Source organism: Neofelis nebulosa, chromosome 4 (genome assembly GCF_028018385.1).
Source record: "Neofelis nebulosa isolate mNeoNeb1 chromosome 4, mNeoNeb1.pri, whole genome shotgun sequence".
In the NCBI taxonomy this organism is placed as follows: Eukaryota; Metazoa; Chordata; class Mammalia; order Carnivora; family Felidae; genus Neofelis; species Neofelis nebulosa.
In genome coordinates, this window is record NC_080785.1 from 6322917 (window position 1) to 6336141 (window position 13225).

General features: G+C 55.4%; 1 protein-coding gene across 4 annotated transcripts in view; it reads left to right on the plus strand.

The window, feature by feature from the left end:
- The first annotated feature begins 12585 nt into the window (after positions 1–12585).
- The window catches only part of KCNH2 (potassium voltage-gated channel subfamily H member 2), a 32637-nt gene continuing 31997 nt past the window's right edge, over positions 12586–13225 (plus strand). Inside the window, exon 1 of one of the 4 annotated variants that reach the window (XM_058723821.1) lies at positions 12586–13078. In XM_058723821.1, coding sequence (XP_058579804.1) covers positions 13003–13078 — 76 coding nt within the window. In that variant the 5' untranslated portion in view covers positions 12586–13002. The remainder of the gene's footprint in view (positions 13079–13225) is intronic. The other 3 variants (XM_058723819.1, XM_058723818.1, XM_058723820.1) reach the window with 3 other exon arrangements.

A 13225-nucleotide genomic window follows, 5' to 3' on the forward strand; every position in this document is an offset into this window, starting at 1 on the left:
CTCTAAAGCCTTGGGCTCCAAGCCCGCCCAGAGGGTGGGGGGCCGGACGCCTGGGTTCCGCTCAAAGGACTAGGACTGATAAGTGGGAAGCCAGGTGTTCTTGGAGCCCTGGGGCAGGGTGGGAGTGAGGGAGGGGGTAGGGGTTAGGGGAGGAGTCGGCAGGGTGGACAACCAGAGGGTCAGAGAGGCCTGTCAGTGTTGTCTGGCCAGAGTGGAGGACTTGGCCCTTGCCCTTGCTGGCTTTGCCCCGAGGACTTGGGTGGGAGGCGAATGCTGTGTCAGTAGCAGGGGATGATTCCCGGACTCTTAGTGACCACGGGCACCCCTAGGGTCCCTCCGGGTGCTCTCCTTCCCCACTCTGTCTACAGCTAAGCCCTCCTGGACCCCCACCTTTGAGTGCCTTTGGCTTCTTGGGGATACAGGCTCAACAAGGATTCAGCGACCCTTTGTCCTTGAGTCTGGCATTAGGGTATCCCTTCCCCTCCCAGCCCCAATTTCCTGGAACCCCCGCCCCCCATGACTCAAATGGGGGACACAAAAGAGCAGGAAGCTGCCATCCAGGGCCTCCACCCCCACCCTGTCATCCAGTGACGCACGCTTCCCCGGGGGTGGTAGGTCAGCGGATAGGCCCAGCGGTCAGTGCTGAGGCAGGGCCTGCCCACCGGGAAGATCTCGCAAGAGTGCAGGGATGGGGAAACTACAATACCCAGGGTGCAGGAGGTGCACAGCAGCCCTCTTCAGGCACCTCGGGCCGTCGTGCAAACTGGGGTTTGTAGTTCTAAGCCACGGGGTTGGCGGGGGGCTAGAGAGAGGGTTTGAGCTGGGGTACTCTGGTCTAGGGGTCAGAGCCTCGTGGATTTGAGACCACAGAGACTCACAGAAGCTGTGAGAAAGAAACGGAAGGTGAGAGACTGGGAGAGGCAGAGACTGGGAGAGGCAGACAGGCAGACAAACAAACACGGAGATTTGTGTTGGCTGGGCTCCTCTGAAAAGCAGTGGAGGGTAAGGTTGGGGTGGGCCTGGGTGGGAGCCGGGCAGGCGGATCAGCCGGAAGGAACAGGCTGTACCGTGAGCTCTGGGGTCACACCAGGAAGGTAGGGTCTGCCAGCCTGGGGGGAGGTGGGTGAGGGGACCTTGTAAACACAAAGTGGCCTCAGCTCCTGAACACCTGGAGGGTTTGCTCCCGCTCTCTTGCAAAGGGGCAAGTGGGAGGCAGACGCACAAGGTCCAAGCCCAATCCAGACCCGCCCCCGAGGGCCCCGGAGCCCGAGCCGCCACCCCACTCGCCCCCTTCTCCCAGCGAGGCGGGAGGTGGATTCAGGCCCCTTTCCACTTCTGCTTCCCATTCTGCGGGGTCTTCACTATGCAGAGCCCCTGCTGGCCTGGCAGAGAGCCTCCCAGAGCTCACTGTGGTCTGAGCCTCTTCCTGGCTAATCCTTGTTCCTTCTCTCCATTCACAGATATCAGACCTACATCTTGTTCTGGAAGCTTCCATTGCCTTCCCTTTATCTTTCACAGACATGACTCCCAATGGATGTCTTTGGCTTCTAGCTCCTTCTTGGCGTACTTCCTGAAGGACCTGACCACCACACAGCCCCAGTATGTTTCCTCTGTGAGGCCTCCCTCAGCACCCCCTCTCTCTATGCTGCCCCACCCCCCAGGCCACTGTTTGTCTCCCCTGCCTCCAGGCCCTGGGAATATCTCTTGCTCTGGTTCCTCCCAGGGGTGGCTCTTAGGCAGCTTTGCTGTCTGTCTTTGACTTCTCTCCCCCATGAACGTGCGTGCTCCGGAAGACCCAGGTCAAGTTCTTCTCATCAGGGATCCTGTTGGGCCTGAGTGCACTGTACCAGGTATATGCTTCACGAACATTGGTTGTTTAGCTGTGAGCATGTGCAGCCATCTAGAGACTGGAAGCTGTGTTCCGGAGGCAGGGGAGGGGGCCACCGAGAAAGGGGTCGGCTGAGGCGGGACAGGTTTGGATGAACCGAAATAAAACGTCAGTCTTGTGAAAGGTGATGGGTCCCAAGGAGGAGCATTTTCTGGTCACGAGGCGCGGTGGCGCTGATGGCTATATTGACGTTGATCTGGGCAGAGGGAGCCATGGCAGAGGTTTTAGGAAGAGGAGAAAGCGTCAAAGGAAAGACAGAGAAAAGCTTTATCTTTCACCACAGGGAAGTTTTTCCTCTCCCACTCTTCCTGGGGCTGTGGCCAGTACTGGCCTGTGGGTCCTAACTTCCAGTGAGGGACTCTGGCCTTCCCGAATTTTCCACCTGTGGGCTGGGGACTTTCTCTTCCCTCCTCAGGGCCCTGCCCAGTCATGTCTTTTTCCACTTTGCTCTTTGTCAGTCATCCCTGCTAGGGCATTAAGGCTTATGCGGCTCAGTGGACCATTGCTCTTATTAGCAGGTGCATTTTAAAGAGTAATTTCTGAAATGACAAAAATTTCAAGACCTGCAGACTTGAAGTTCCACTGATAGGAAAGTTTTTAATTTTGGATTGTGGGACTTTAAGCTGGAAGGTCTTTGAAGAGAATCCGTTTGGGAGCCCAACCCCTGGGTCCCTGGCAGTGGCTGTGTTTTCTGCCATTGGGAAGGCTGGTCCAGACCCCACCCCCATCTGCCCTGGTCCGTGCAGGTGACAGACCCTTCTTAGGTAGGTAGCCAGGCCTGTGGCTCCTCCTGCTCCCTGAGAAAGATGCAAACCTTGTTCTTGCCTTCCCTTCAGAGCAGAGCACTGGGCAGGGCTTGAGATGGGATGCCCTGACCTTGGGGGAGGGAAGGCTCTGGCCTTGAGGGGGGGGTGTGTAGGGCTCTGGGGGGTGTTGAGGGTGGCGGGTGACGGGAGCGGAAGGCCCTGACTCTTTATAGCCCAACCTGGAGTTGTTCAGTGTGAGCTGGAAGTGCCCCACCCTCCCCACTATGAGCAGCTTCCTTCCTGCCTGCTGGCAAGGCCTGGGTGGGGAACAGAGGGGAAAGGAGGGAAGGGAAGGGAAGGGGGGCAACCCAGCAGAGGGAGGGGAGCACCCTTCTTCGGCTAGGAGCCTCCGTTTGATGTAACACATGCTGGCTGGGTTGGGAGCAGAGAGGTTTGCTCAGCTTCCAGATGATACGGTGGAGGCTGGATGCTTGGCGGAGGGGCTTTGGGCCGGGTCTGGGGTGTTTAGGGCTCAGGCAGTGGGAGATGTTGCCTGTCTAAAGGGGGCTCCTGTGCTGGCACTGTGGAGCCATCGTGCCGCCCCAGCCCTTCTTGAGGGAGCCACATGAGGGCAGCAGAGAGCTGAAGAGAAGAGGTTGGAGAAAACGCCTGGACTCCGGCACGCCTGGTCTATGATACCCAGGATGAGCAAGGGCCAGGGGCACACACCTCTGGGCCCATCTGGGGTGCGCGTCCACATCAATCTTCTGGAACCTTGAAGTGGTTTGTTTGCATAAAGCCTGAAGTTCCTGATGACGGCTCTGTGACCAGCCCACCCTGGGAGAAGAGGGGTGTCTTCTCTTGGGAAACCTCCCTGCTTCTGCACAGGCCATCCCAGTATGGGGAACTGAAGGTGCAGGGAGCCACGTTTAGCACAACTGGAGGCATGAACATCAGGTTCCAGGGCTCCTGAGAGAGGAGGCAATTCTAGCAGCTGTGAGAGTTGGGGGAAGGAGTTTGGGGCCTCCCTTCGTAGACTCTTGTAGATGCTGCCTCAGTTGCACAGGTGGGCTCCCTAGGTCACATTGACCCTGTTCTGGATACTCTTCTGTCTCTTGGCTTTCAGACTAATAGGAAAGTCAGGGGGTGGAGAGACCTTTGAGACTCTTAAGACCTTACTCTGGGAGTGACCCGTGACGGTCAGCTTTTGGGAGCTCCTGGGGAGTTGGCACTATCTTTGTGAGGGAAACCTGGGTATCTCCAGGCTTTGATTCTCTCTGAAGTTTAGACAGTTTCTTCTGAACCACAGACCTGAAAAGATTGTGTGTGTGTGTTTGTGTGTGTGTGCATGTGTGTAAGCAGGAGTGTGTATGTACGTGAGTGTGTATATGTATGTGTGTGTGTATATGTATGTGTATATGTATGTGTGTATATGTGTAAACACACATATGCATGTGCCCTTGGGCAAGTGTTTCCTGGAACTTCCTCCTTGACCTGCCTCCTCTTCTGGTCCTTGCCCCTTCAACGCTAATTTGGACTAAGAACATCAAGATGAATATGAACGTTTTCACATCCACTGGGACTTGAAATTGCCTTTTGTTCCTGGGATCCAGAGTGAAAATGAAGAGTTTTTTTTTTTTTTTTTTTAAATTTTTTTTCAACGTTTTTTATTTATTTTTGGGACAGAGAGAGACAGAGCATGAACGGGGGAGGGGCACAGAGAGAGGGAGACACAGAATCGGAAACAGGCTCCAGGCTCCGAGCCATCAGCCCAGAGCCCGACGCGGGGCTCGAACTCACGGACCGCGAGATCGTGACCTGGCTGAAGTCGGACGCTTAACCGACTGCGCCACCCAGGCGCCCCAGAAAATGAAGAGTTTTTAAGGGTCAAGCTGAGGAATGCTGAATGACGATCATGGGGGCCCCTGATTCAGGCCATAGGGCCTCCACATAGGAGGCCACAGTTGTCAGGGACTGGTCTGACAGGCCTGCCCCCTTGCCCCCACCCTCCTCCTCTCTGTCTCCTCCAATCCTTCAGCCTGGCCCAGTTTCCTGGTGTGGTTGCTGTGGTGCTGGGTCTCTTGGGAACTGTGGCTTTGAACATCAAGTGTGCCCAGCATGGAAATTCCGTAGCAACCATCACGAGGATTGGCTAGGCGGAACCCCTTCTCCCTGCCTCTAAGGTGCTCTAGGGAGGGACCAGGCCCTCTCTCCAACCCAGGATGAGACGAGAAGCTTATGGATCCTGTAGCCTGATTTGTGAAATACAGAGACCCTGATCCCAAACCCTGATACTCCTTTCTTTAGACATTATGTTGTCTTCCTGCCCTCCCAACTGGATTATAAGCCCCTTGACCCCCAATGATTATAGAACTAGACATTCCTGCTGTTGATGATGATCCAGTCCTTTCTTGGGGTTCCCATTCTGTTGTCTGGCTTCCTAAATTCCAGCCTAGGCCGCTGTAGGAACTGGCCAACCTCAGTTCCTGGAGGATCCTAATTTAGATATTGTTCTGCCCTGAGCATCCAGAAGAGGGAGCACCTGATCCCTTTCTTTTTCAGGGGAGAAAAACTGAATCCTCTCTTGCTGGACGTTTGGGGCCCCCGTGCATAATCGGCCTCTGCTATCACCTTCACACCCTTATCAGCTCTATCTTCCTACAACAGGGCCCCACTCTGGACTGCTAATTACCCAGAGGGACAGCTATGAGGTGTCCTGAGCCCTCAGCCAAATTCTCCCTAACCCCTGCTTTGTAAAGCCTTCCCTTCCCTTCCCTTTCTAGCCTTAAAACCATATCTCCTTACTCTGAAGTCAAAGCATTCGTTGTTTGTACCACTTCTTGCCACATGGAATCTAGGACCATGTGAGTTCTCTTGTTGGATGCCATTAATTGTATTTAGTTCCTGTAATATATAATCTATTCACATGTAAGCATGTTTTCTTCCCAACTAATTGCAAACTTTTCAAGATCCAGGGGCTGGGTTGTATGTTCTGCATTTCTCTAGGGCTTTCTCACAGCATGGGGCACATGAAAAGTGAGGGGTAATTATTTGTGAGTAGACTGGGGAGATGATGGAGTGGAAGACCTGGTGGGACCTGAGTTCTCTTTTCTAGCCCTTCATGTTGGTTGATGACTCATGGGATGAGGTAGCTACCCTTCAGGATGTGGAGTTAGTTTGGGGTTAGCATTCTCATGCTCATTCTCCCACCCAAGCTGGGGTAGGCTCTGGATTCTGCCTGATGAGATTGGCAGAATGAACAGGGAATAGTTATGAAGAACTGACAAAGCCACCTCTGTATCTAGAGTTGTTTGGGTCTTGTATCTTCTCTGTCTGTCTGTCTCTCTCATACACATACGCCCCAATGCACACCCTCCCACCCACACAAAGACATCTTGAATTCTTGATTTCTTTCAGTTCTTGTTATATGTGGTGTATAATCCCTGACCTGGTCTGGTGTCGGGGGTGGGAAATCACTTAACTAAGAACCAGGAGAGCTGCTTCTTGTACAGCTCTGTTTCTAACTTGTGGCACATTCCTGAGAAAGAATCTGCACTGCTCTGAATCTGTTTTCTTATCTAAAATATGAAAGTGTTCCCTTCTGGCTCTAATATTTCATAAAGCAACACAAACCCCAAGGGAAAGCCAAGGAATTTCAAATGTAAAGTTCAGGGGAGGATTCATATGTTTTCCTTGATGACTTGGGTGGAGATGAGGGAGGAAGGCACTTTCTGGACATACGTAAGTGAGACCGGAAGTGGTGCTTCTTAGCACCAGTTGGCAAAGCCAGCTCTTGCTTCACCGTATGCTGCCTCCTGGAACTACTGGCCAGTTCCTGAAGCATTTTCATGGTTTGGGGTGACTGTCATATTCACTGTGTCCGTAGAAGGGCCCCTCTTTTGCTCACCTGCGCTGCCCTCCCTGGTTTCCTGCTGAATCTGGCATGGAAGGCTTTCAGCACCTTGGACAGAGACAGAGCTCCCGCCCAGCTGGACCTGTGTAGCCAAGAGAGCTTGGGATCTCTTGCCAGGCCAGCTTCCCTGGCAGGGTGGCATCAAAGTGTGATATGCTCCTTAATATTTTTTAGTCCTTCAGAACACCCAAAAATAACCCCCCAACTATGTCAAACAGTGCACTGGTTCTGCAAACTCTGAGGGCATTATTTAAAAACAACAACAATGAGATGCCTGGGTGGCTCAGTTGGTTAAGCGTCCAACTCTTGATTTCGGCTCAGATCATGATCTCATGGTTCATGAGTTTGAGCCCTGCGTTGGGCTTGCACTGACAGGTCCAAGCCTGCTTGAGATTCTCTCTCTCTCTCTCTGCCCCTCTCCTGCTCTCTCTCTCTCTCTCTCAAAATAAATAAATAAACTTTAAAACAACAATTATATCCTAGAACAGTGTCAGGTACATAATAGGTACTTAGCAAATAATTATTTTAAAGGAATACATGCAAATTTAAGCCTCTAGACCAGTATCTTAGTATCTTAGACCAGTATCTTATCTCTTTATAATCAGGTTCTCTCTCCCCATCAGTGCCTCCTATATCATAATTCTGGAGCTTCTACTATTCGATAAGTTCTGGAGCCTTGCTTAAGCCCCTTCTTGTGTCTGAGGAGGCTGAGCTCCATCCCTAAATAAAAAATACAGATGGCTATTAGGTTCTCGGGCAGAGGAAATTTAAGCTGACCTCCCCTCTTTGTCATTTGGGAGTAAGTAGATCGGTGGGAGGACTCCACATCTGACTCCTATTGGAATTTTGCTTAATGAAAATGTTCACTCCCTCCCTCTGGGTACCCAAGAAAACCCTGCCCACCCAGGAGGACCCAGCCTTCCGAGGGAGTCCTCCTGGTGCTCTAACACAGTCAGAGCCCTCCCTCCTCTGAAATCCCCTCTGAAATACAGTGTCACACCAGATTGTTTTCATGACATTCATGCTCACTAGTTCTCCCCAGTTAGATTATGAACTCCTTGCAGGTGGAGTCTGTACCATAGGTCTATTTGTTTTCAAGAGACCCTACAGTGATGAGGACACAGCAGGGTGCAGTGGGAGGCTGATGGGTTTGAGGGTCTTCTCACCTACCCTTGTGGGTCCCCCACTGCACTTATTTTTGGTTTGAAATAAATACGTAGGATGGACCAGGGTGCTATCTGTGGGGTCATCATTGGACTCAAGGGAGCTTGGATCAGAAAGCAAAGGCAGGAGGTGGAGCTGGAGTTGGGTGCTGGGGAAAAATAAAGGAATTGTTGATGGGTGGGGAGTGCAGTTGTGTAGAATTAAGGGAATCACTCACTGTTGGGGCTGGAAAGGATCTCAGAGATCAGCTTGTTTGGTCTCCTCATTTTACAGGTAAGGAAAGTGAGATTTAGTGATCCTCCTAAAGTTACACAGCAAACAGGCCTCTTTCCATCACCTCTGACCTGGTTCAAGTCTTTGACATCCCTCCCCTGGACTACTGCGTACCTTGCTGGGGAGGGTTATATTTTTTCAAGATGGTGTTGCCAATAGATACCATCGCACATGTTTTTCTTATAATATGTCAGTCACACTCCTCCATTGAGAAGTGCGGGTCTTTTTCCTCTCTTTGATGAGCCATGATTATGGCAGAAGTTCTTTTATGTGACTTTTGAGGCTACGTTATTAAAGGTGGTACAACTGTTGCCTGAACCGCTCTTGGGACACTTACCCTTCAACCCAGCCATCATGGTGTGAGGAAGCCAGGCAGCCACAAGGAAAGGCTTTTAGGTGTTCTGGCCCCAACCCTAGCTGACAGCCAGCATCATCCACCAAATGTGAGCAAATGAGCTTTTTAGTCCCGATATGAGTGGCGCAGACCAAGTGGTCCTGGCTGAACCTGCCCAAATGGCAGAGACATGGACAAAATAAACACTGTCATTGATTTAAGTCCTGGAGTTTGGGATGGCTCTTAGGCAGCAATAAGTAATTGAAACACCTCATGTTTGCCTCAGTTTCTCCAAACTGTTATACACATTTCATTAATTCAACAGAACTTTATCAGATACTGACTATATGCTAGGATCTATACAAAGACAAATATGATTTCTATATTTGTGGGCCATACATTTCAGCTGCCATCATTGTTCTTGTGCACATAGAATAACATCCAGACTCCTCAGTCTAGTGCTAACGGCTCTCGTCTAATGCTCCAATGACACCACGCCAAACTGTTTTGTCCCCAGACCTAATCTTTATTCTCCAGTCTCGATGCCTTTGCTCATTGTTGTCTCTTCCACCTACAGTGCTCCTGCCTGCCCCATCTTGATCTTCAAAGACCTGCTCTGAAACCTCCTTCCCTTGCAGGGTCCTCCCTCCCAGACTCCCCCAGTTGAAGGTGAACACACCTCCTTGTAATCCCACAGCACTTAACGCAGACTGCACTGTTTCTTTCTGCCCTCTGCCTTTCTCAAGCCTCAGTAGACTGTGACTACCTGGATGAGGGATCCTGGCTTATCCCTTCTGTTCCCCCCCCCCCCCCCCCCCCAAACAGTGTCTGGCACCTAGGGCCCAGAATGTCAGAAGCCCCCAGTGGACATGTATGGATGTGATTGGTAGAACCAGAATCAGAAGTCAGGTTTCCCGAATCCTAGTGTCCAGCACCTTCCTTGCTTCTTTTGATACCCCCATGGCAGTGGAAAAGTCCCACCGGCAGCTGGTAGCAGGTTGGTGGGAGACCTCGATTATGGGGCGGGGTTGACAGGGGGATTTGTAGATGGCAGTGACTGGAGGGAGCTCTGGCTCCTTTGCTCCTTTGCTATGGGGCTGAGGTGGGTTGCCCTCCCTCCCCTCCTTTGACTCTCCCTTCCCTTCCTTCCTTGCTTTCAGCAAGCCCTGAGCCCCAGTTCTGGAGGGGCTTCTTTGACCTTACTCCCCTCCAACCCCAGTTCATATCTGAAAAATCCCGTTTCTCAGGACTCAGTTCCACAGAAAAATAAGACCACACAATGCAGCCTGAACTTCCCCTTGCACAGCGAGGGACCTCACTGTGTTCTTCCCTGCACGCCACCCCCCCCCCCCCCCCCCGGGCGGGGGGTTCTGAGGAATCATTTCTTCCTAAGCTGTCTTGCCTGCGCCCATCTGACTGGAACTGCTTCCCAGTCCCCTGTGATTATCACTTGCTCTCTTGGGTCCTATTTTGTCTTTGTCTTGCCTGGCCTGCTCCTTGGGGGTCCACCAGCAAGCACAGACTTCAATTTCTTGTCTCGTTCCAGGATGCCCTGGCTTGACTCCCTCAAACTGAGCAGGAGCTCAAAGTGGGATGGGCAGGATGTTTTCTCCATAGACTTTTCTCCCTAAATTGTCTCTTTCTGGGAGCTGGGAGGAGCCTATGTGTCCCACTGTCAATACAGCCTCTGCCTTCCCTCAGTCACAGGCAGATTTCGGGAAGAGGTCTTCCCTGGAACCTCTTTGCAAATGGCTCTGTGAGCCCAAAGTAGGATGGGTAGATTCTGGTTACTCTGGGTTTTAAGGTTGGGCACTTTCCTCTTGCTCCTTAATCTGGGGGTAATGAGGGTGGGAAGGTGGGGCAGGCATCTTCATCAGCTTCTCTGTTGCCCTATACCTCTACATGCCTGGTACCTGTGGCCCCAAGAAGGATGTCTTTGGAGACACCTCACCCCCATTTCACAGCTCCCCTTCCTCATCCCCATCCTTGGCTGTGGGGGTGGCTTAGTGGGACTGCCTTCAGACTCTCCTCTCAACCTCCAGGAAGTCAGAAACCTGCGTTCTGCTTGACTTCTGAGAGAGAGAGACAGAGAGAGAGAGAGAGAGAGAGAGAGAGAGAGAGAGAGATTTGCCTCTCCTTAGCCTGAGGGAACAGCTCTCTTCACACCTGTATCTGTGCCCAGGAGGAAGGCTACTCTGTGCCTGGTCTTTTCTCTTTTGGGAGGATCAAGTGTCCCTCTGACCCTGTCCCTCTCAACCCAGGCCTGTCCCGGGATGAGAGCACAGGCCTGTCCCGGGAACACGGGTACCGCAGCAGGAACAGCTGGCCAGGCCAAGTGACCAGCTCCCTTCCCTTCGGCCTTGGTTCTGGAGAGAAGGGAACGCTGCAGATGTCCTCCTCCATATCCTCTCTCCTGGTGCCTGTCCACACTGCGAACCCTTCCTGACTCTCTCAACCCCCCCCAGTCTGGAGGGGAAGCCACCCAGCTCCAACTTGAATCAGCCTGGACTTAGGGCAGGCAACCCAGTGTCGGGGAGGCAGGGGGTAGGTAGTGGTGGTGGTGGTGTGGAGGAGGGGCTGGGCAGTAGTACCCAGATGGGCTGTTGTGCCTGACACCAGGTCACAAAAGAAGGGGAGTTGTGCTAAGGAAGGCCCCAGGCGTCTTGGAGTGCGAGCAAGGAAGCTGCCGGAGGTGGAGAGGGCCGAAGGAATGACTGTACAGGCAAGAGCCTCTGGTCTTTTTTAGCATCAGCTGGTGGAGCCACCTCCTTCTCTCCCACTGGCTGCCTCCCTGAGTCACTGCCCACCCACCAGCAAATAAAAAAGAGGTGTCATCTGCTGGCCAGTGGCCCCATCTGGCCCCGGTGTGTGCATCTTTTTTGCTCCTGGGTGGAAGGTGCGAGTCTGGGTAGGGTGGTCTCACCAAGACCTCTTCCTCTGGGCCTTTCTCCTTCCAGACTCCGCTTCCTTCTTTGCCCTTTGTTCCTCCCCTCCCCCTACATCCCATGATGGTTCTCCCCGGTGACAAGACCCACCCCCTTGCTCCAAGGACAGAGGCAGCTGCAAGCCCTCAGGGGCCCCCACATGGCCCCATCCATCTAGTGGAGCCTCAGATCTGGGCTGCAGGGGAGGGGACCCGAGGCTGGCTGCTCAGCTGGCGACTCCTCCCCACCGGCCAGCTCAGCTGTCAACACTCGGCCTCCCTGCCCTGGCCTTCGCAGGGCCCCGCCTGGCTGCGAAGACCGGGGACACCGTGCCCCAGAGACCCTCACTGAGACCCAGGCAGGCGGTGGGCAGGCGGCGGGCAGACACCCTGCCTGCCCTTGAGCATCCTCGGGCCTCCTTGCCTAAATAAGGGAGCTGCAGCTGGAGTGAGCCAGCTGGCCCGGGGGGGAGGGGCCTGCGGCTAGGCCAGGGTTTTCCGAGGGGCTGGGCCGCCGCAGCGCCGCAGGGCCCCGAGCCCGCCGCGGATTGGGCCTGCAAGGCTGGCCCGCGCTGCAGAGGGAGGGAGGGCCACTCGCACAAGGGGATCCCCAGGCTGGAAACTCGCGCTCAGGGGCCTATCTTTGATCCCGCAGCTAGGAGGCCGTGTCAAAATGTACCTTTCTACCTCTCTGTTCAGGAGAGCCCCGAATAACCCCAGAGAGGGCCGTGTGTGTGTACGCGCGCGCGCGCGCGTGTGTGTGTGTGTGTGTGTGTGTGTGTTTGTGTTGGGGGGTTGCTCTGGGTGCGTGCCCCTCCTAAATCTCACCCACCCTTATTCCAAATCGCGTCCCACCCGGGGCCTGCAGATCATCTTGCCCTTCACGTTTCCCGTGCCTCCCCTGACCCTGGGCTCATCCTCCCAGGGCCCAGGCCTCGCCCGTGTCACCTACAGCGGGCTTTGGGCGCTTGTTGTGTGTATCCAGCCTGTGCTTGGAGTGGTGGGCGACAAGGGCATAAGGGGCCAGACCTCTCCAAGTCAGGTTTCTCAGTCCTTCCAGTCCGGGGGTCGGGGGTGGAATCCCCAGGCCCCTCCCTGGCCGTCTGAAGGCCGGTCATCACACCTACCCTCACTGTTCCCCTACCTAGGGGCCCCTTCCCCCTCTTTGGGGCGCGCGAGTCCCGGGGGCTCCTGGGCTGAGCGAGGGGCTGGGGTGGGGGGAGCCCTTGACGCTGCTCAGCCAATGGGAAGGGCGGGCGCGCGGGGTGTGGGGGGGGGGGGAAGAGGGCGGTGCTGCGGGCGCGCGGCGGGCGGGAGGGGGCCGGGAGGCGGGGGCCGGAGCCCGAGGGGCGCGCGCCGCGTTAACCCTTCCGCCGCCGGGCCGAGCCGCAGGCGCAGCCGGAGCCGCGGGCGCCGGAGCGGCTGTCGGCGCGGCGGGCGGGAGCCGGGAGCCCGGCGCTCGGGCGGGCGGAGCGCAGCGCGGGGACGCGGCGGAGCGGGGCCCGTGGCTCGGAGGGGGCCGGCAGACAGGTGTGCGGGCGCCCGGGCGGCCCGAGCTCAGGCGGCTCCAGGCCCGGCCCGCGGTCAGGAGCCGGGAGCCGAGCGGGGACCCCGCGCCCGCAACCGAGTCCCGGCCCCGCCCGTGGTCTGCTTGGCCGCGGGGTGCGGGGATCACGGCCGGGCCGGGCCACCCGAAGCCTGTGTCGGGCCGGGCCGGGCCGGGGTGGGTGGGGGCCCGCCCGGCCCGCCCATGGGCTCAGGATGCCGGTGCGGAGGGGCCATGTCGCGCCGCAGAACACCTTCCTGGACACCATCATCCGCAAGTTTGAGGGCCAGAGTGAGTGGGGGAGGGGGCCGGCGGGGAGGGGGCTCTGGGGGCGGGCCGAGCGCTCCCGAGTGTGAATGGAGGGGCGTGCCCCGGCCGTGTGCTTCGGGCTGGTGCGAGTCAATGGGGGCTGGTGGCCTCAAGGCGCTGGCCAGGGGT